This window comes from Cavia porcellus, unplaced genomic scaffold, assembly GCF_034190915.1.
Source record: "Cavia porcellus strain 051 isolate PalLab524CR breed Dunkin Hartley unplaced genomic scaffold, mCavPor4.1 scaffold_1, whole genome shotgun sequence".
In the NCBI taxonomy this organism is placed as follows: domain Eukaryota; kingdom Metazoa; phylum Chordata; class Mammalia; order Rodentia; family Caviidae; genus Cavia; species Cavia porcellus.
In genome coordinates, this window is record NW_026947484.1 from 14618517 (window position 1) to 14640417 (window position 21901).

The window sequence follows — 21901 nt, forward strand, 5'->3', positions numbered from 1 at the left end:
GAAGCCCACAGACAGGCAAAACTTAAAGGCTTGATACTTTTGTTTTCTCTTATTTCTACAGCCAGAGACAACATGTACCAATGAATGTGAGAAAATCCTCTAATGCCAAGACCTTTAAACTATAACCACTAATTGTGTGCCTCTATCCACAGGGTACTGCACTAGGTTCAGAAAAGGAAACATGAGCTAAACCATTCTGTCCTATAAGCTAACAGGAAAAATAAGCACAGAAATTCTTATTATAGAAAGCAAGAGCAACACAGAAAAGATACAACACATTGTAAAAATTCAGAAGAAAATAACATATTTACTATTTCTGCCATAACAGGAAAGTCCTAGCATCATTTCTCCATTTATTTATTTATTTATGCAATTATTTATTTATTCATTCATTTATTTATTTATTGGTGGTGCTGAGGGTTCATTGACTGTGCCTAGGATTAAACCCAGGGCTTCTACATTTCCCCGTTTTTAAGAAAGGGTAGCTGAACACTCACTGAAAGGACTTAAAATTCTTGGGTGGAAGGGGCTGGGGATTTAGCTCAGTGGCACAAGCACCTGCCTTACAAGCAGGCGGTCGTGAGTTCGATCCCTGGTACTGATAAAAGTGAAAAAAAGACCAAAAAAATTCTTGGGTGGAAGGACTGTACCTCCTAGAGGAAAGAAGACGAAAGTATACAGAAATCAAGTCACCTGTCTTTTTTTTTTTTTTTTTTTTTTTGTCTTTTTCGTTTTTATCGGTACCAGGGATCGAACTCACGACGGCCTGCTTGCAAGGCAGGCGCTTATGCCGCTGAGCTAAATCCCCAGCCCCCAAGTCACCTGTCTTCAAACTGTCACCCATCCTTTTTGCATCCACAATCCCAGAGGAAGGATGGCTCCTTCCCTTCTCAGCCACAGACCCTTGTCCCTTTACACTGTCCCTTTCACCATCATCCACTTCTCCTCCCCTGGCTTCTCCTTTGCCTTCCAACACACATATATCTTCCCACTGTATTTTGCTTAAGCCACTTCTGGCTCTCCAGCTATCCTTCATTTCCTTTTGTTGTGAAACCTCCTTGATGAGAGTTCTGCACCAGCTGGTTTATCAGTCGCCTATCAACAGATCCTTGCAATCTACTGAGACTGCTTGAAATCACTAGTTGCCTGACATCTTTCTTCTGAGGGTCACCCATTCTCTCCAGTCTCTCTCCTACGTGTGATACCATGGGTTACCCTTCTTGGTGAAAGCTTTAAAGAGCATGGGATCTGAGTTAAAACAAATACAGGTAAATTAGCTGAATAGCATTAAACAAATTTTTTGACCCCTGAGCCTCTGCTTCCTTATCTTTAAAGTGGTGATAATATCACTTAGCTCCTAGGTTTGCTGTAAGGATTAAAAGTTCTAACCTTGATAAAGCACCTAGTCTGGTATCTAGCACAGGCACAGTATGTACTTTCTACTGGTGAGTTCCACCCACTTAGCTAATTCACTGCTCTACCGGACTCCCCGTGTCACACTTCCTTCACCCTCCTGTTCCTCCACCATTATAATGATTCCCCAAATCTCAACCATTAAGTCTTTATTCTTTCTCCATGCTCTTCCTGAAAAACATGCATCCATTCTCATGGCTTCAAATATTGCTCTTTGAGAGGGAGGAGAAAATGGAGGGAAATGAGATTTTTAAAAGAAGGAGATTACAAAGTATTGAGAACATGCACTATGAGGAATGTGATCATTATGTACTGCAAATGTGTATTTTTAAAGAAAAAAAATATATATATGATATGAGAAGGGCTCTAAGAGATACAAGAGGGAGAAGGAGAGAAGAGGAAGGAGATAAAAAAAATTAATATATGTCACATAAACCAGGCATGGTGGCAACATGCCTGTAATCCTAGCACTCAGGAAGCGGAGGCAGGAGAATTGTTGCAAGTTAAAGACCAGATTGGACTACAAAGTGAGCTGAAGGCCAGCCTGGACTGCAGAGCAAGACCTTGTCTCAAAAAAGGCAAAGAAAGAAAAAAGGTATGTCATGTATATGTGCCAACTTCCCATACTGAATATAATCAGTATTACAAGATGTAGCAATAAATAAAATCTTCCTTTAAAAAAGCCCTATTGGGCTGGGGATTTAGCTCAGCGGCGTAAGCACCTGCCTTGGAAGCAGGCAGTCGTGAGTTCGATCCCTGGTACCGATAAAAAGGAAAAAGACAAAAAAAAAAAAAAAAAGCCCTATCACTCCTTTACAGAAGACTCCCCAAATCTGTTTCTCTAAGCCTTTTCAACCTTATACTTTCAACTCCTTCCTGAGCATTCCCACTTTAAATTCAAGGTGAATAAGAAAAGATATTAATCTTATGTTTACAATTAACTATTAAAAAGCCATTGATTTTTTTAATAGGCTAGGCTTTTAAAAGACAATAGTCAAACAAATGTACTTCTTTCTCTCCGATAATGTAGTCTGAATATAGAGCCTCCATACTGAGCTACATCCACAGGCCTTTTCTTTTTTTTTTTTTTTTGATGTGAGATAGGGTCTTGATAAATTGCTAAATTACTCAGAATGGTCCTGAACTTGCAATCCTCCTGTCTCAGCCTTCCAGAGTACTGGAATGATAGCTGTGTGTTCCACTATGCCTGGCTTGAGTGGACTTTCATGAAACGCTTCTTCCAGTAGGGGAAAGAGGAGGGAGACTCAGCTGCGTGAATTATTACAAATTGCTCTGGAGATGCATAAAGCTACAAGTTAGAAATATAAGCTAACCTTGTAGATAGGGCCTGTCCAATGAGAGTTCTAAAGAAACCTGCCAGAAAAAAGACATCAACCATCTCAATCTCACAAATCAAATCTGAACTAAATGGGTGTTTCAGGCAGGGGATTTAAATCAAGTGAAAGATTAACAGTGGATTTGGTAGGAGTAAACAAAGGGAAAAAAAACAAACAGCTTTCATTTTAGAAGAGTCGGTAACTTTCATTGAATGAAATAAGATCCACACCGCCCTGGTGTGGTTTCTGCTAAACCATGCTAGCCCATCTGGGTTAGCTACACCAGCACACATTATTCCATTTTCAGGCTCTTACAACTCTCTGTTGTCTGATATTTGGCCTGACATACATATTTGTGTCACATAACTGGCCCTAATAGGTATCTAAGTTTGTAATACCTGGTTTTGAGTTTTTTAGAATAAGATAATTTGGAGTACTAGAGAGAACCTCACTATTGAGATTATTAGAATTAGAAACTCATTCTTTGGAAGTAGGTAATTTTATCTCATTTGTATATTGATTTCCTTTCTTCTAAAATTAGCCCCTCAATTTACTTTCAAAAATATAAACCTTTAAAAGCTTTATTAAAGGAAAACAAAGAAAGAGGCATTTTTATCCATTCTTAGGCCAAAAAGAAAAGACATGGTGGCCTCTGGTAGGTGAGCTAAATGGTTACTACAAAATCACAGTGAGAAAACTCCAAAGAAAAGGCAAAAGTCAGAAGAAATACAGATGAGAAACATGTGCAGCCGTCCCGCCCCCTCCAGAGATTCTCCACTCCATAGAGCAAACACTGCTGGATTTGTGTTTGAAGCAAAGAAAATCGTTTCTTCCTAGGCCCCACGTTAGATTTGACTGTGCCCCACCCATGATTTTCCCAGCCTGTCCGTGGCACTGCTACTCTTCAGATCACACAGGCAAACCACAGGCGGCCTGATGTTTCTAAAACATCAACTCCCTGGGTCAGTTTTCCAGTCAGAACTTTAATAACTGCTAGGGGAAAGTGCTGCATCTCCTTTCTAAAAGATGTACTCTGGTTTGAGAAGCAGTGCATGGGCAACAGGTGTTAATAATGGTATTAAAATGGGCGAAATGTATTAGAGGGGTGGAGGGTGTGGCTCAGTATGTTCAAGGCCCTGAGTTCCATTGCTAGGACAGAAACAAACCAAAAGACAGTACCCCAGGAAAAAAACGCTGAGAGACACCTTCAAATAAAACACCAACCCTTCCAGCTCAGCAGTTAAGGCCCCCACAATCTATCCTTATTATCTTGCTGACTTCACTTTCTACTAATTCTCCCCCACTCTTATTATTTTTCACCTCTTGCTCATGTCTTCCATATCAAAACATGAACCAGCCATTAAAGTTCAGTTCAAGTCTGTCTTTCTACATTGTTCAGATTGGCTTTGAACCTACTAGGTGGCCCAAGCTGGCCTTGGACTCATGGCGATCCTCCTGCCTCAGCTTCCCATGTGCTGGAAATATAGAAAAGCACCCCCAAGCCGGGCTTATCAAGTCTGCCTTTTACAGAAAGAATTTTCAAATTACTTCATTGCCATGGCCCTTACTGTCACTCATTAAGCACCATGATCCACTGAAGACAATTCAGTACCCTCTGTGCTCAGGGGGCTTGTTATAGAATATCTGCACACTGATAAGTGAGGAAAAAATGAATTAACTGCATGTTTCTACAAATCAGAACTTGCATAATGGCAGGACATTTTTTTCCATTCATCTAGATATACCCTTCTTCATTATGTCCAAAGGACCTACTAAAAAAGACATACTCTTACAAAAGTGAACACATCATTAAAAAAAAAAATAAAAAAGACATACTCATAATCCTTGCCTTCCTCTGCATTGGGCGCAGGGCAACCTTTCTAACCTTGGAGGTAGAGCCCGGGGGGCTCTCTGACTAATTGTATTCCCAGTTCTGATTCTCCTTGGTTGTTAGGTATTGACCTCTTAACTTCCTCTGAAAAAAACAGGTTCTAGCATCCCTCCATAACAAAACATCAAGAGAAAGGACCGAAGAAGAGACAGGACAGGTGGCTACGGCATGGTCAAGCCAAGAAGGGTGCTGGTTAACTCAGCGCAATGGAAGCTGGAACAGAGAAAAGTGAATTCTAAGACAGCTGGTAAGTTAAATTTTGGACACAAGCACAAAGAAGAAAGTGAGCAACTTGCAAATTTCTAGCTCAGAAAACACACATTAATGCACAATCTTCCAAGATAAAGAATAAAGAAAGAGAAAGGTTTAGGCAAGCACCCAATTTTCTTTCTTTCTTTTTTTCTTTTTTATTGGTACTGGGGATTGAATTCACGACTGCCTGCTTGCAAGGCAGGCGCTTATGCCGCTGAGCTAAATCCCCAGCCCCCCCGTTTTTTTTAACCAGGGATTGAATTCATGACCTCACACTTACCATGCAAGTGCTTGTGCCACTGAGCTAAATCCCCTACCTAATTAATTTTGAACATGTTTTAGGGTATGATATACGTGAGATATCCAGGTAGACATATCAAGGATAAAGCTGGGCAGGGTGGCGCACATCTGTAATTCCAGCACTCGGGAGACTGAGGCAAGAGGATTGTTGCAAGTTTGAGACCAGTCTGGGCTACAAAATGAGCTCAAGGCCAGCCTGAACTACATAGCGAGACCCTGTTTCAGAAGGACAAAAAAGAAAGAAATATCAAGGATGCCTAAAGATATACAAGCTTTACACACAGAGGAGATACCGCGAGACCCTGTCTCAGAAGGACAAAAAAGAAAGAAATATCAAGGATACATAAAGATATACAAGCTTTACACACAGAGGAGATACCAAGCTGGTACTCAGTGGTGCACTGATACTTTTAACACTGGTGTGTGAATAAGACAATCAGAAGAAAGGAGTGTGAAGGGCAAAAGAATCAAGAACACACCCTGGATGACACTAATATTTATGAGACAGGTAAAGGATAGAGAGTCAGCCATAGAAACCGGGTAGAATCTTCCATGAATGAACTTAACAAGATAGCAACTTTCAGGTTAAGGTCTCATCTCTCCCAGGTGACTCTGATATGATCTCCAGTTCCATAGGAGCAGCAATAAATATCTTCATCACATGATATCTGCTTTAGAATTAGACTGCAACCAGATAGGAACGAAGATAGTAACCAAAACTAGACAGGAGACAATGATTATTGCTACATTTAGGATGCTGAGTCAAATCAATGTTAACTGTAGCCCCCCGACTTCTTGGTTAATGTATTATACAGAACAGTTTATGTAACTCTTACAAGGCATTCAGAATACAGCAATAGCGTGATCATTGGGTGAACATCTTCCTCTTATGAAGACAGAGAACAAAAGAACTGCAAAATCTCTATCTCTGCTGAGGGACCCCACCCAGAGGAAGCCAACTTCATACGACTGCCCAGGTTTTGGTGTCAAGGGCTGATGCCTCGCCAAAGCTTGCCAGCTGCAGAGGGCGGGGCTCTATTTTAGGCTGCCTGCTGTCCCCAAGCCCAGCCGCGTCTGGTTTGAGCAGCGTGCAGCCCCAGTGACTCACACACCCATGCAAACCGCCTGTGGCTCAGTGGCATGGCCTCGGAATGCCAGCCTTAGGCCAGCTCCCTCCTCACCCCATTACACTGGGATAAATAAATAACGAGCCTGCCAGCAGCCGCACAGGCTGATAGCAACCAGATTGGGGGGGGGGGGGGCTGAGCAGGGCCAAGGTAAGGAACTCCCTCCAGTGGACTTGACTGAGAGTGGGCTATGCCAGGCCATTATCCTAAACTTTCTCTTTGGCACAGTTCCTACTGCCAGTCACATCAGTCCCCAACTCCTAAACTTTTTCCCCCTCTTCTAAAGGTGCCTCTCGGCCTTTGGTCCTGGGAAATCCTCTGGAAGGGGACTTTGCCCGATGTGAGGATCACGCAAACAGCCACCCTGCCCAGCCTTGAGTTGAATCAACATTGCTAGTCTTCCTCCTCTACTTAGGCTGTTATTGATTACCCCCTTGGGATTCTTACAAATTAAAAAAATCAGAGGTTCCTATGAAGAGAAGAAAAACAAAACGACCAAATATGAGGAAGTAAGCCCTGTGCCATTCTTCAATATTTTTCTTAGCCTTGGTATCCTAGAAACCCCCCCTCTGCTACTGTGCCTCATGCCCTGGTCCATGACTCTGGTCTTGCAGTAGACCTAATAAGACTAGGAAATAGTGGCCCCAGGCACTGACCGCATGGCCCTCTGACATCGACCTGGCCTCTGCGTCTTCGTTCCAAGCTGTCTCCTTCGTTTGTTTATCTTCCTATCCCACGTTGCTTATTTTGATGGTACATCCTCTCAGTTCAGTCTTGAGTGACCCCATGACCCTCTGTGTCCTGTTTGTAGGACCCTAGGCAAGCACTGTAACTGTGAAGCTGCAGTAGCCATGAGAAACTCCACAGCACTGGTAGACCTTTCAGTTCTTGTAGCTATGCAAGCCATTTCTGAGGACTGTGTAGTGACCCAAAAAACCACAAGAATTCACACTACCCCAGTCTTTGCTTCCCCAGCTGGTGTGTACAATCAAGCTGAAGCAGTAAAACAAATCAGGAACAATTCCTAGACTGTAAATTGAGAAACATGGGATGTCCTCAGCATAGACCTTAGGCACGTCAGTTGACCTCCCCAGATCAAAGTCTTCATCTGTAAAGTGGAAAGCTATGCTACCGCTCTCTCAGATCCTTTCCAAGTATTATAAAATTCTACACTTGGAACCTGGAGGACCAGAGCTGTTGAAATAATCCTAAAACACCAACACTCACCCTTGGCTAGCACCTGGGTTCTATACACCTCCTCATTGCATTCTGCTGGGTCCTCCCCTCCCAACAGCATGAAGATGATGAGCCACCAGTTTTACAAATGAGAAAATAGTGGCTCTGAGAGAAGTGCTTTTTTCCAAAGCTGTAAAGTAAACCATGAGAATAAGAGAAGTCCTCGAACACAGATCTAACAAGCAACAATTTATCAACAAGTCACATGACCACAATTTTTCACTAAACTGCCCTAAACAGATTTATCAAAATATTCATGCACACATTTACCTGTTCTGACCAGTCCTTGCTGGGCATACAGAATGCATTTAACATACTCCTTGCTAAGATTCCATACATTAGTATAGAAGAAAAGCTGTGGTCTTGCAGACATAAAAACAGGATACCACAGTGTCTCAAGTAATAAAACAGAGGTATAAACCAAGTTACAATAGCAGGGATGAAAGATTATCTTTACAAGCAAAGTCCAAAAAGCTCTCCCACAGAAACTAAAGCTAGTATCACAAGACAAATAGAAGCAAGTGCAGTGGTGTGCACCTGTAATCCCAGATACCTGGAAGGCCAAAGCAGGAAGATCACAAATTTGAGTCCCACTTGGAGAACTTAGCAAGATGCTGTCTCAAAATAAAAAGTAGGAATGGCTGGAGATGTAGCTCAGCACTTCCTGAGTTCAACCCCCAGTACCTTGCAAAAAAAAGTTTACGAGGTAGATAAGGCCAGGGCCTTGAACACTCAAGATAAAGGAAAGAATGTATACAAAGACCTAGAGGCAAGAGAAAACAGCTTTGGAGAAATTAGAAGTTACTTCATGTAGCTGAAGCAAAAAGACAGAAAGAAAAGTCCAGAAGTGAAGGGAAGTCAGATAGGCAGGAGGTGCTGGATCAGCAGATAGGGGTAAGAAGTAACCTAGCACTGCTTTTACAAAGGGGCCGAGGCAGGACACTGATGTGTCAGCCCGGGGCTGCTGTGTCACCTCCCTTAATGCTGAAGTTTAGAGATGCAAGGAGCTATGTGAGAGAAAAGAGTCACAGTTCTGGCTTAAAACCCTCTTCCCCTCCTAAAGACTTGGTACCTCCTAAAGACTTGCTTCAGGACTTAGCAATACCCACTTCCTTCTCTGCCAGAGTTACAGTGGCTTCAGTACGTGGACAGAGACTCACCTCACACATTTTGCCCTTAGCAGGACGCCCTGACAATGCTAGCTCAGGGCAGGGGGAGAAGTTTTCCAAATCAAGAACACCTGCTTAATGCCTAGCCCTCTGAAAAGTGCTAATCTGGGTACAAAACACAAACCTTGTCCATGAGAAGCTTAAAGTAAGTGTAGAGGACAAGACAGAAAAAAGAATAACCTGCCTGTAATCCCAACACTCAGGAGGCTGAGGCAGGAGGACTAGTGAGTTTGAGGCCAGCATGGGCCACATAGTGAGATCCTGCTCAAAAATAAACCAATTAATTAAATTTAATTTTAAAAACAAAAGAAATACAAATAACATGTGACACAATATTATAGTAGCATCATTTACTTACATAAGAAAGTACCAACTTGGGTAACATGTAAAATTAGAAAATGGGGCAATAATACTAAGGTACTAACTATATAACCAACAAGTCCCAAAAGAGGTAGAGAAGGCAAAATCAATATTGACTGGTATTATCAAAGGTCACTATTATTAATACTCCCACTCTTTGGCTTCAGTAGATATTTCTGTTGGCCAAGCTCAATCCTTAGAAGGGAAACCTAGGCAGAAGTGTGTGACAGGCCACAATTATCTACTCCCCATTCATTCCTCTGCCAGTGCCCTTGCATAAACACTGTGATTTTCCACACCCTGCGGTGCGCACAAGACAGTCCTGAGCTTTGTACCTTCCTCTGCACTGGATGCTGAAGGGACTCTTTCCCCCTTCCTTCCTCTGTTTTCCTGTACATCTCATACTTATTAGGCTTTCTATAGGCAGCTTTTTCAAGGGACTTTCATCAGGCGTTCCATAGGCAGCTTTTCCAAGAGACTTTTGGATCACACAAGTTACCAAGTACCCAAAGTGCAAGTCACACCCAGGTACTTTTGAGTGCTCTGATTTGTAGAAAAGGAAAGAAAATAAATATGTTACCTCTACCAAAAATTTGTCCAAGAAACAATTTTCTTCAAATGGCTCAGTCTTCAACCGACCTATAATAAGAAGGATGGAGAAGAAATATGAGTTTGAAGATAGGCCTCCTGCCTGTGAGATGCAAAGGGCAGAGCCCAGGATTCCTTGGGGAAGAGTAGAAAGATGCAACCTGCAGACAGCCCTAACCTCATGGGAGAAGAAAATGGGAGAGAATGTGGGCCAACAGGAGGAAGAGAGGGCAGCTGGCAACAAATGGCAGGTCAGGAACAGCATCTGTTGTAAGAGATTTTCCTGCCACAAAGATAAAGGTCAAAAGGAATTTTTAGACTCAAGTTGGAGCTATGCAACCTTATACACTCCCAAGTTCATGTTGCCCTAGTACAATTTAGGATAGCTGTTGGCCCTTTTCCAGTCTTTCCTTGTCATTGCCTAGGACACGTCTGGAGTCTTATAGCTTCTACTGCCACTTGGGGCCCCGCCAGGTACTCCAGCCAGAGAAGTGGCATTTAGTGTCCTGCCTCTAGTTCCTAGTCAGTACCCAGCACCCACCCTGGGGGAAGCACTTTTCAAATGCAAATGAGCCTCCAGCTTTTCTACCTGCTCCCCTCCCCACTCAATTCCCCCAAGAATGTCCCCTCACCTCTGCTCAGTGTAGCCCCACTCTCCTGGTAGTCCTGGATCTCTAGATCTTTCATCCGAAGCAATGTTGCTAGCTCCCTCACCTGGCACTGCAATGCCAGACTCATGCCCATCAGAGGACGGATCAAATGTTGGGAGACCTACGACGGAGAAGAGATTTCAGTTAGCCAACAGATTCTCATAAAGTACTCCCTAACTCAGCATTAGGTAGGAGGAAATAAAAAAATACTTAAGAATAAATGTTGTCACAGGAGCTTACAGTTTCACAGGCAAGCAGTCCATTCACATGAACATAAATTCTAATGTAATAATTAAGTATATTAACATTAAAGAGGCTCAAAGATTTTCTGTATGGTCCAAAGAAAGTATGGATACAGAACTGTGATGTAAAGAGACAGAAGTGACACAGTTAAGAAGAGGAAAATGTTGATACAACCCTCAAGAGATGCTGAGAGATAAAAGCAAACCTAAGTAACCTTCAAGAAGGTAGATACAGCTAATCCAGAGTATTTTAGCAGCATAACTGAAGGGAGAAGTCAACAGAAAGTAGTGTTGGAAGTTAACTTAGATTCAGACATTTATTAAAAGCCATTTCAGAGCTGATGATAGCACCAAATGAGCCCCAAGATTCAGCTGCTCCCACCCATGTAGCAAATTCTCCAATTACTGTTGCAATAGGACCAAGCCAGTTACCAAGAGAGTAGCCTAGGAAGAAATAAAGCAGGCCCCATACAAACCTTACTTTTAACAAGCATTAAGAATACAAGGAGAGGGGCTGGAGATTTAGCTCAGCGGTGTAACCACCTGCCCTGCAGGCAGGTGGTCTCGAGTTCGATCCCCGGTACTGATAAGAAAAAAAACTTAAAAAAAAAAAAAAAAGAATTACAAGGAGAGCCACACTACAGAGCAGCCAGGGCAATGCTATCAGACAATGGATAATCATTTCATTCACCCATGTAATGTACTCATTAGCCTCACAAAGAAAAGAACTAAAATCAACAGCCTGTCTATGGCTAGGGGATGTTATCAGAGCTCTTTTCCCTTCCCCCAAGGAGATGAACTAAAGCAGACACTAAGAAAAGCCCTAGATGAGCATCAGCAGGCTGTCTTCAGAACGAGTCAGAAAGTCAATATTTTCAGCTCTGTGACCCATATAGTCCCCGCTGCAACTACTCAATGTTGCTCTTGTGGCACGCGAAGGCAGCCACAGACAATATGTAAACAAGTGAGGTGGCTGTGTTCCAACACAACTTTACAAAAACAGGCAGTGAGCCAGATGTGGCCCGCTGGCCACAGTACGCCAACCCCTGCCCTAGATCAAAAAAGGTGCCAAGACACCCCAAGGGATTTGAAGGAAGGGACTGAAATGTCCCATAAGGTGTGGAAGCCACACTCATCTGGATCAGGATCAGGAAAGGAAAAGACTTTTTATCACATTTATCTAGAAAAGACTGGATAGGAGGAGGTGGGCTGAGAGATGGGGCTGGCGCCAGCAACTTTTGTACCAGCACCAGGACCCAAGAAACACAGGGTGCTGGCACACAGTAGAAACCCTGAAATGGAGTCCAGGAGTAGCTTCTTGCCACTTCTTTCTGTCACACAGCATATCCCAACCTTGTACTATCCCGAGAGAGTTCTAGGGCAGCAGGTCCCCAGGACAGCTAGCAAAAGATGCAACACAGTCCCCAAGTCAGTTTGACCCACACCTACTGAGCAATTAATATGTGCTCTGAGACCCTGATCCTCAAAGAGCCACAACGGTTACAGGGGTCAGAAAGTACTGCGGATAAAGCAGCAGCACTTTCAGTCTTTTCCAAAGAAAACACAGCTTCCCCCCAAATCTTCTGATTTCCCATAGAAATGTTCACATCTTTGGCAGGAGACAGAACAGCAGTTATAGATCCCCAGATGAATTATATCGACTGACGCAGTGGAACAGGAGAATGGGCTGCGATTAAGCAACAGATTTAGTCCTGGCTCTGGAAGCACCTTGATATGAAAAGGGCTTCACCCCAACCACTCTCAAGGACCTTTTCTCTTTCAAAAAGAAATAACAGGGAGCTGGAAGGTTGCAATTCCACTATAATTATAATGTTACAAATACCCTTATTTAATCCTTGTAAGTCCATAGTAAGGTTGTAAGTGGTATCTCCATTTCACAGGTGAAGAGACTGAATTGTAAAGCTTCCATAGGTATCCAAGGCAGTAAAAGTCTCAAAGTAGTGGGGCTAATTACAAAATCAGGTCTGCCAGTTCCAAGCCTGAGATCATTCTACCACTGAGGAATCTGGGATGTAATTCCTAGATATCAAAAAGCAGCCAACAAAGCCGGGCGTGGTGGCTCACGCCTGTAATTCCCAGCACTCAGAAGGCTGAGGCAGGAGGATTGTTGCTAGTTCGAGACCAGCCTGGCCTACAAAGTGAGCTCAAGGCCAGCCTGAACTGCATAGCGAGACCCTGTCTCAAAAAGACAAAAAAAAATAAGCCAACAGAGTGACAAATTTGAAAGTCAAAACATGGAAAATCAAAAATTATAGTAGATACTTAGAAAGATCGGACAATAGGAAGGAAGAATAGATGAAGAGAAGTCAAAATGGGCTCAGAGGTATCAAACAGAGACTCCTACTTCCCAGCACTTGAAAGGATCACGAAATCTAGGGCCAGCCTGTGCTATACACAGTGAGGTCAAAGCCAGCCTGGACTACATAGTGTAACCAAACCCTTCTCAAAAATAGGCAAACAAAAAGAGCAGAGACCCAGAGACTCAAAACCTTATACATCTCTTAATATCATGCAGAGACTTAACCATTAAACTCAGAATATGCATACACTATGTGGTAGAAGCTGTGGGGAAGCACATATTTTCCTATTAACCCATATAGAGTTAACTGCGAATGTCTCCAAAAGATAATGTGGGACAAAGTGAACACATTAAAGACACAAACATTTCTTGCCCTCGATGTTAACTTCCAGGAATTTATCCCCACTTTTACACATAGAAGTGAACACCAGGGTAATTACTATTTAGCACACAAAGGAGAACAATTAATACATATTAATACAACCATTACATAAAATACCATGTTGCTACTAAAGATGTTAACGTAGGTCTTGTGAATATATTGATATGAATGATCTCTAAACTCTATAAGTAGAAAAGACAAGGCACAGGGCAGTGGGTACAACATGAGACCATATGTAAAACTAGGTATGTATATGTAGATATGTGTTTGATTGTTTGAGTTTATGCCTAAGTCACTTTTTTTTTTTTTTTTTTGGTCTTTTTGAGACAGGGTTTCACTATGTAGTTCAGGCTGGTCTTGAACTCACTTTGTAGCCCAGGCTGGCTTCAAATTCACAGCGATCCTCCTGGCTCAGCTTCCCAAGAGCTGGGAATACAGGCATGTGCCACCAAGCCCAGCCTCCTAACTCACACATAGACACACCCTGTACATAACTTGTTTTAAGAAGCCACACAAAGCAGGTATTACAGTTGCTCTAGAGAAGGAAAATGAGAGACTACAGAAGCAAACAAAAAGATCTGGTTTTTTCACTGTATACCTTTAAATGCTGTCTGAAATGTTTGCCTTTGGCAGGAATTGCCCATTCAGAAAAAAAAAGTAATGAAAACTATGACAAGAATGAGAAACAAACAAAAATTATAACAGTGTGATTTCACAGACACATACACAAGCTGAAATAGTATCCGCCTACATCCTCCCCAGTGTTCAGGGCTCTAACTTTTTCCCACAAAGCTTCCTTGGCTTTGGGGTTTCCCTAGCATGACAGTCTTCCTTTTTTAATGATAAGTATTTTATTTTCATTCAAAGGACAGTAACTTTCAAAGCCATTGCCTTCCCATGGCCAATCAAGACTCATCCTTCTCTAAATACTTCTGCAACTTGCCTTATGATAGCTCCTCACTTAGAAGAATGCAGCAGAGCAGCGAGTCTTACTTTACACTGCTCTTCAACTGTAACTTATTATACAGCCAGGAATGGTGGTGCACGCCTGTAATCCCAGTATTCGGGAGGCTGAGGCAAGAGAATTAGTTTAAGCCCAGCCTGAATTGCATAAAGAGGCCCTGCTCCAAAAAAAATAAGTAAATACAAAACATTATTTTATGAAAAATATTATTATACAAGTACTCTCTACTATATTTCTCTTTTCAGTGCTGGAGATCAAACCCAGGACCTGACACATACTAGCCAAGTACTCTATGCTTAAGACACTCTCAGCACACTATTATTCTTTTCAAAGAAGAAATTTTAGATTTCATTGAGAGATGCCTCTGCAGTCACAGTATTTGGAATTTCTACAGCTGTGTGCTGTAAAATGAGACTCTCCACTACCAGGGATTCCCAAAAGCTGCCCAAGGTGTGCAGCTTAGAATAAACATTACTAGGGGAATAGTGCCCCCTAGTGTCACTTAGAAAGAGTCCTAGGGATTTAGAGTGAAATTCTCTATCAAAAGCAAAATGAAAAAAAAAGCAGGATGAAAGATTTTATGACAAATTAAATCAATTAAAATTAACAAACGACTCTATGCCAGGCACTGGGGACAGGCCTTAGGAGTTCAGAATGAATGAGCAGTAGTTCCCTCAGCATTCTAATCTACCTCCATGAGGTTTCAGATAAAAATAAGCACCAGCAAATAGTTTCTCTACAGGTCCTCTGTCCCATTCTTTGTTTCATGCAGAGATGCCAAAGGACCTGAAGACAGGATCTTGGAAAAGATGGTCACTTTCTATAGCCCTGTCTGCTGATAAATCCGGACCCCTAGGCTCCCACAGAGACTTCTGGCCTCTAAGCGCTACATCCTGAAACTATTTCACAGTTCCCACTCTTCGGTTCTCATAAAAGCACCTGGGCACTAAAGCTATAAGTCAGTACAAGACATGATCCTCCTAATCCCTGAGCATGGGCTTTCAGACTAGACCAAGCCAGAGCTCGAATTCAGCTCATTCATTTATAAACAAGATGACTTTGGACAAAGCTACCTTCAATGTCACTTTGCTTGGAAAAATGATGATAGTAATAAACACCTTGCAGGAAAGTCACAAGGACCACAAGATGGGACAATGCTTAGAGTCACTGGCACACATCCCTGCCTCCTGCTGCTACCATGTTCTTTTCTCCCTGTTTTTTTTTTCCCCAGTGTTTTTGAGAAACACAAATTGGATCACGTTAAACCCCTGCTTTAAATTTTTCAGTGAATCTCTATTGCTTGTGAGATAAAATCCAAATTCACTGAATCCTTCATGACCTGGCCACCTCCTACCTCATAGCTCATGTCTTCCTACCTGTTCTGTAGTGAAGTTTCTGAATTTGTCCTATACTTACACACCTCCAAGCTTGTTGCCTACAATGATTCTTCTCTTTATTTTCTCCCAACTAATTTCTACTCATTGTCAAAACTTAGCTCAGAAATTCTCTCCTCAAGCCATGCATGGTACTATATGCCTGTAATTCCAGCACTTGGAAGGCTGAGGCAGGAAGATGGTAGGTTTGAGATCAACCTGGGCTATGTGATGAGACTGTCTCAAAAACAAAAAAGAAAGAAAGAAAGAGAGAAACTATTCAGAGGTTTTCTCTGTTCCTCTAGCCGGCATGGGCCTTCCTCAGTGAAGGAACTTAGCACACTAAATCAGAATTTCCCATATGCCACCTTACTAGGTTATAAACTCCAGGAAGAGACCACATTATTTCATGTCAGGATGCCCAAAAATTAGCATATGGCTGATGCTTCATAAATGTCAGTAAATAAATTAATGAATAGAGTCATCTAACAAAGTATGTAGATTCAAACTCTGTGCCTTTGCAAAGAAAGGATATACCAGTCAAGAATCCTTTTGTATCCTGCATAGTCAAGGACAGTTTTCTCATTGGAGAACAACTGCAAATAGGCTTCTTCTCAAGCAGCAATTCTGCCCTCTCTCTGAACTGCACTTACCACGGAAGGACTAGCCAGGCTGCAGTGGAAGTGCCAATAGAAGGGGAGACCGGAGAGCTCGCTCCGCACCCGGAGGATCAGTGCCTCTGCCACACGCTCACAGGAGAAGGCAGCTTCGTCAGGCTGGATACCATCTTTCAACAAAGGACGAAGCAGATTATCCAAATGAGAGAGGAAAGCTGCAGAGGGTGCGGTCAGGCGCTTGTTCAGCTCCTAAAGAGAGAGCATTTGTACACAATGAGGGTGCTAAAAGAAACTGACTGCTGGCGAGCAACAACAAAGAAAGGCCCTGGTTAATGTGGACATGAAAGGACAAGAGGCAGAGAAAAACATCAGAACAGGAAAGAAGGAATCACAAAGATAGATAACTGACGTACTTCACAATTCTATCTTGGCAAGATCAATTTACAGAAGGTCTGTATAAGTAAGTAATAAAGCTCACATTATGCTTTGTCACACATACACTGGAAAAGATCCTAGGTCTGCAAGTAGAAGTGTAAGACTTGACAGGCTGAATATCCCCTATCTGAAACACTTGGGACCAAAAGTGCTTTGGATTTCAGAGTTTTCTGGATTTTGGAATATATGCATAGATTGTACCAGCCGATCAATCCTATTCCCAAAATCTAAAACCTGAATGCTCCAAAATTTGAAACTTTTTGAGTGCTAAGTCTTAAAAATTTTCCATTTTGTAACATTTTGGAATTCAGGTTGTTAAGTGGAATTGTGCCAGTCCAATCCAATCTTTCCTTGCCAACTTGCAGGCAATCAAGCTGGTTGATGTCAATGCCTCTGGCCCTTGCTCAGAAAGAATCCTACCCCACCCCACCCCACAGCACTGCTTCTTCTCACACTTACCTTGGCTCGCTGGCTCACCTCACCAGTATCCATCCGTTCGTGCCACACCTGTTGAAGATCTGAAAGCAGCAAGGCATAGCCCTGCTTGGTGACATAAGCCTTGGCCAGGAGGGAGTTCTCAGGGAGCTGCAGCCATGCCCATGGCTGCACCAACAGGCCTTGTTCTAGTTCCTCCATCTGCAGGAAAAGTCTAATTCAGCAAAGTGTCTCCAGGACAACAGGCTTGGGAGGGCATCACACAGACAACCCTATGGCTAAGGTCTTGTGAAAATTCTCCTTGATAATACAGAAAGTATGGAGTCAGAGTCTCCCCTTTTTCAAACCAGTGGAGCACCAATACTGGCCACTCATGTTTTTTCCACATTAAAAGAAAATAAAATACCTCTTAGCCTAGTGTGTTGGCACAGGTCTGTAATCCCAGCACTTGGCAGGCTGAGGCAGGAGGATTGTTGCAAGTTTGATACCAGCGTGGGCTACAAAGTGAGCTCAAGGCCAGCGTAAACCACACATCAAAACCCTGTCTCAAAAAACAAAAACAAAAACAGAGAGAGGAAAAAAAGACAAAACAAACAAACAAACAAAAATAATAAAGTATCTCTTTTTTGGCTGCGCACATGGAGGTGCATCCCAGTACTCTGGGAGGCTGAAACAAAAGGATCAGAAATTTGAGCCTAGCCCAGGCAATTTAGACTACATCTCAAAATAAAAGATAAAAGAGCTGGTGATATAGATTAGTGTTAATACCCTGGATTTAACCATTTAACCTCTAGTAATGAGGGAAAGGAAAGGGAGGGGAGGAGAGGGAGGAAAGGAGAAAATAGAATATATATATGAATATATATACGTATATATATATATGTGTATATGTATGTATATATATATATATATATATATATATATATTTCACCAGGCACGGTGGTGCACACCTATAATCCCAGCTCTCTGACAGTCTAAAGTAGGAGGATTGAGAGTTTGAACCCAGCCGGGGCAATTTAGCAAGACCCTGTCTCAAATTATAAAATAACAATGGTTGTGGATATCATGGTGGCACACACCTGTAATCCCAGCACTTGGAAGGCTGAGGCAAGTAGATTTCTGTAAGTTAGAGGCCAGTCTGGTATACATACTGAGTTCAAGGCCAGCCCAAACTACATAAGAGATAGTGTCTCAAAAAACAATAACAACAAAATAGCTATAGCTGTAGTTCAATAAAGGCCCTGAGTTCAATCCCCAGGAAAGGAAGGAAGGAGAAAGGAAAGGACCAGAAGGGAAGGGAAGGGAAGGGAAGAGAAGGGAAGGGAAGGGAAGAGAAAAGTTTTGTGCATATATGCATATACATCAGAGATTCATGGCTGTCACCAAATTCTTTTGTTTTGTTTTGTCTAGGTTTTTTTTTTTTTCCTGCTGATCTTTTGGTTTGGCACTCACCAGACAGGCGTGTATGCCACTGAGCTAAATCTCCAGCCCTGGTTTTATTTTTTAAAAACAGGGTCTTCCAAAACAAACAAATAAACAAAAAACCAGGGTCTTGCTATGCAATCCAGGCTGGTCTTGGACTTGTTATGTAACCCAGTCTGGCCTCAAACTCATGGTGATTCTCCTGCCTCAGCCTTCCAGGGGGCTAGGATTACAGGTGTGTGCCACCACATCCAGTTTTCACTAATTTCTGTTTTTCTTTTCTCTTTGGGGGTAAGTACAGTGGGAGGAGAGAGCGAACTCTCAATCTTGAGCTTGCCAGGAAAGCACTTATACCACTAAGCTAAGTCTCCAGCCCCACCAAATTCTTAAAAGGATGAATCACACACACACACACACACACACACACACACACACAAGCTAGTAAATTCTGCAGCCAGAAGCAAATGAAAACCCAAATCCTCTTTCAGCAAATGACCAAAAAGTCATAAACATAAAGTACAACACATAAAGAGGAAGAGAATTAACTTTTATCCTTCATGTCCCCACCTCAGGGCACAGCCACCAATGATAACATGTCCTCTATGCAGCTAGAAACTTCTGGAAAATTTTCTGCTTGAACTGCTACCCTAGCAGTTTTAACCTAATAAATATTCAGTAACTAGGGCTGCTTGACAATTGGATTATTTTTCCTGTGGGTTAAAAACAATAACATATAATTTCTTTCATTATTTTCGTCAATACACAAAAATGAAGCAAAGTACCAAAAGGTGAAAATTTAGGATATAAAGATAATGAAATTAAGTCTGATTAATGCAATCATTTCTAAATCAGTCTAAACTATTGTTCTTCCAACTATAACCTAGTTTTGAAGGTGTGGCCTTCTGATATTTTGTAATTAGTGACTACTGACTTGTGACTAGACAGCTGAAATACACACAAAGATGTGCAGCATGACGGTATTTCAGCCAATAAGAACACTGCATAGACAAGAGTCATCCCACAGACTGTATCGTCCAGTGATACAACTGTCTTAGTTTGCATCACATACTCTATGTGCGCCCATACTGACAGTTCTCCCTTTTACTGTCTTCCTTTGGCAACTAAAAACAACTTTATGCAGATCTATGGGATGTGTTTCTGCTCATACGTAGGCAGGTTATGACTCTGGTAAAATAATTCCCATTCTCCCCAAGTGGAGCGATTAAATAGTTTTGCACTGTGCAACTAGTACGTTCACTTGCTCTGGAATCCATACAAGGAGAAACAGCTCCATCTTAAGTGACACCGTGCTGGTTGTCACTTGCTGCTGCCTCCAAACCTTGGTTTGGGGATGGCATTTCCGTTACATTTCACACACACTGTTCCTACACGGTGGAAGTGGCAGCTAGACTAGTCTTCCCTAGACAAAAGCTCCTCACTGCCAAAGATCACACAGTAAATGAAGCTGCCAAACCCTTTCATTTCCCTCAAAGGCGCTCTCCAGGGTGCCCTGAGAGGTTTATCCTAGCCCCTCTTTTGGGAAAGTATTAAAGGTTAGAATCCTCAAACTGATGGCTTTCATTTAGGGGAAGAGAGTAGTTGAAACTTTTGCCAGAGGAAAATGGTATGAAAAGTTCCAAAAGGCCGAGGGTTGTGGCTGACACCTGTAATCGCAGTATTCTGGGAGGCTAAGGCAGAAGATTCCAAATTCAAACCAAGATTGGGCAACTTGGTGACTTTGAAAGACCTTGTTTTTATCAGAACTTATTAACATTAGTGTCCCTAAAGTTGGTATACCAACCCCCCACACACTGCTAAATTTGACTGGCTTTAAAAAAAAAAAAAAAAAAAGACCTTGTTTCAAAATAAGAACGCAAATGTCCTGGGTTCAATCGCCAGTACCGCGATAACCGTCTGCAAAATTCAGCACCAGACCCAGGCTGGTTGCTTCCACCCCGTTCTGACTTCTAAAGTCCGTTCTAAATCTGAGGCCTTTAAATTTCACTTTTTGCGTTCAAGACTGCCTTTACCATTCACGTTAACCACATGCGCCAAGTTCTAGGATTCCTGAAAAACCGGCACGCGAAGGGCAACAGCAGGCATGGAGTTCCCCGAGAAATGGTATTTGCACCAAGAGCTACCGCTCCGCCTCTTGTGGCTGTTCCCCAACCCCTGAAGAGGGCAGCAAAGCCCTAGACACCGTCCAGGATGGGCCACGCCTGGACGGAAACGAAGCTTCGGTCCACTACCACAGTACACGGACACCGGAGCCGCGCCCAGCGTCCAGTTTCCATCTGCCTTCCCTAGAAAAGCCTCGCCGTCCGCCTTTTCACTTCTACAGCATTGGCCGCACCAAGAGGCAGCTGAGGTGTAACAAAGACGACCACCACCACGAGCTATGCACCCAAGAAAAGTCCCACTGAAGCCCGCGCGCCTCGCAGGCTCCAGAAGCGGACTGCGCACGCGCGGCCCCGCCCCCTCCCGAGGTCGGTCGGCCCCACAAACCCCAGTAGCGCGCGGTCCCTTCTGGGAGGAAATATCCGCGCCGGCCCGACCCACCGGCTACGCACAACTCCTCGGTGCTCAGCCCGGCCCTGGTCCTGACCCCATACAAGCCTGACCCACCTACCGTCAGCAGCCAAGAAAATCCCCACCCTCCTCGCAGCAGGCCCACGTGCTCAAACTGAGAAGCCTAGAATACAGGCCAATCTCCCCCCACGGGGCGGAGCCTTGAGCTGCGGGGGGCGGGGTCCAGGCCGGGTGTGGGCGGAGCTTCAGGAACCACAGAGCTGCTGGAAATCACTGCGCAAGCAGAGTTGGGGAGCTGCACTCCCCTGTGAGCTAGAAGAGGTGCGCGGGCTCACAGGGAAGCTCAACAGGAGAGGCGCTTCCCGGAGACACCTAGCAAAGGAGGTAGACGGACGAGATGTTGAACAGACTTACCCGGGTTAGAGTTTGTCAAATTCAAGTGACTTCTCTCTCCTCCTCTAAGGGTCTAGCCTTTTCAGTGAAAGGATTGAGTTTCCCTGTATAATGTCTAGGATCCTCACTACCTCTAGACTCGCACCTATTTCTCCCTCCTTGTGCCTCCATTCTTACGATGTCTCACTGCTGAGACTCAGAACCCCCCCTACTCCTTGTAGTTTACACAACTCATGATTTTTCTCAAGCTGGATCTCTGAGCCTAAAAAATTTCTCCCCATCCATTTTACAAAAACCCAAATTCTCCCTTGTCAAGGCTATCCTCAGTGTTGTGACTTTCATAAAGCATTTCCAGGAACTCCGGATTTAGCCCTGCGCTTACCTGGCAAGTGCGAGGTCATAAGTTTGATCCCCGGTAACAACAACAAAAACATAAAGCATTTCCCACTTTCCCCTATCAAAATGA

At 43.1% G+C, this 21901-nt stretch overlaps 1 protein-coding gene across 5 annotated transcripts in view; it reads right to left on the reverse strand.

The window, feature by feature from the left end:
• Positions 1-21281, reverse strand: part of Nhej1 (non-homologous end joining factor 1) — an 82224-nt gene extending 60943 nt beyond the window's left edge. The window contains exons 1-6 of one of the 5 annotated variants that reach the window (XM_063245574.1): positions 21143-21240; positions 17498-17632; positions 17116-17292; positions 16258-16470; positions 10306-10444; positions 9666-9724 (exon numbers count right to left, since the gene is read on the reverse strand). In XM_063245574.1, coding sequence (XP_063101644.1) covers positions 9666-9724; positions 10306-10444; positions 16258-16470; positions 17116-17292 — 588 coding nt within the window. In that variant the 5' untranslated portion in view covers positions 17498-17632; positions 21143-21240. The other 4 variants (XM_003464007.5, XM_063245576.1, XM_013146173.3 and 1 more) reach the window with 4 other exon arrangements.
• Positions 21282-21901: the final 620 nt, after the last annotated feature.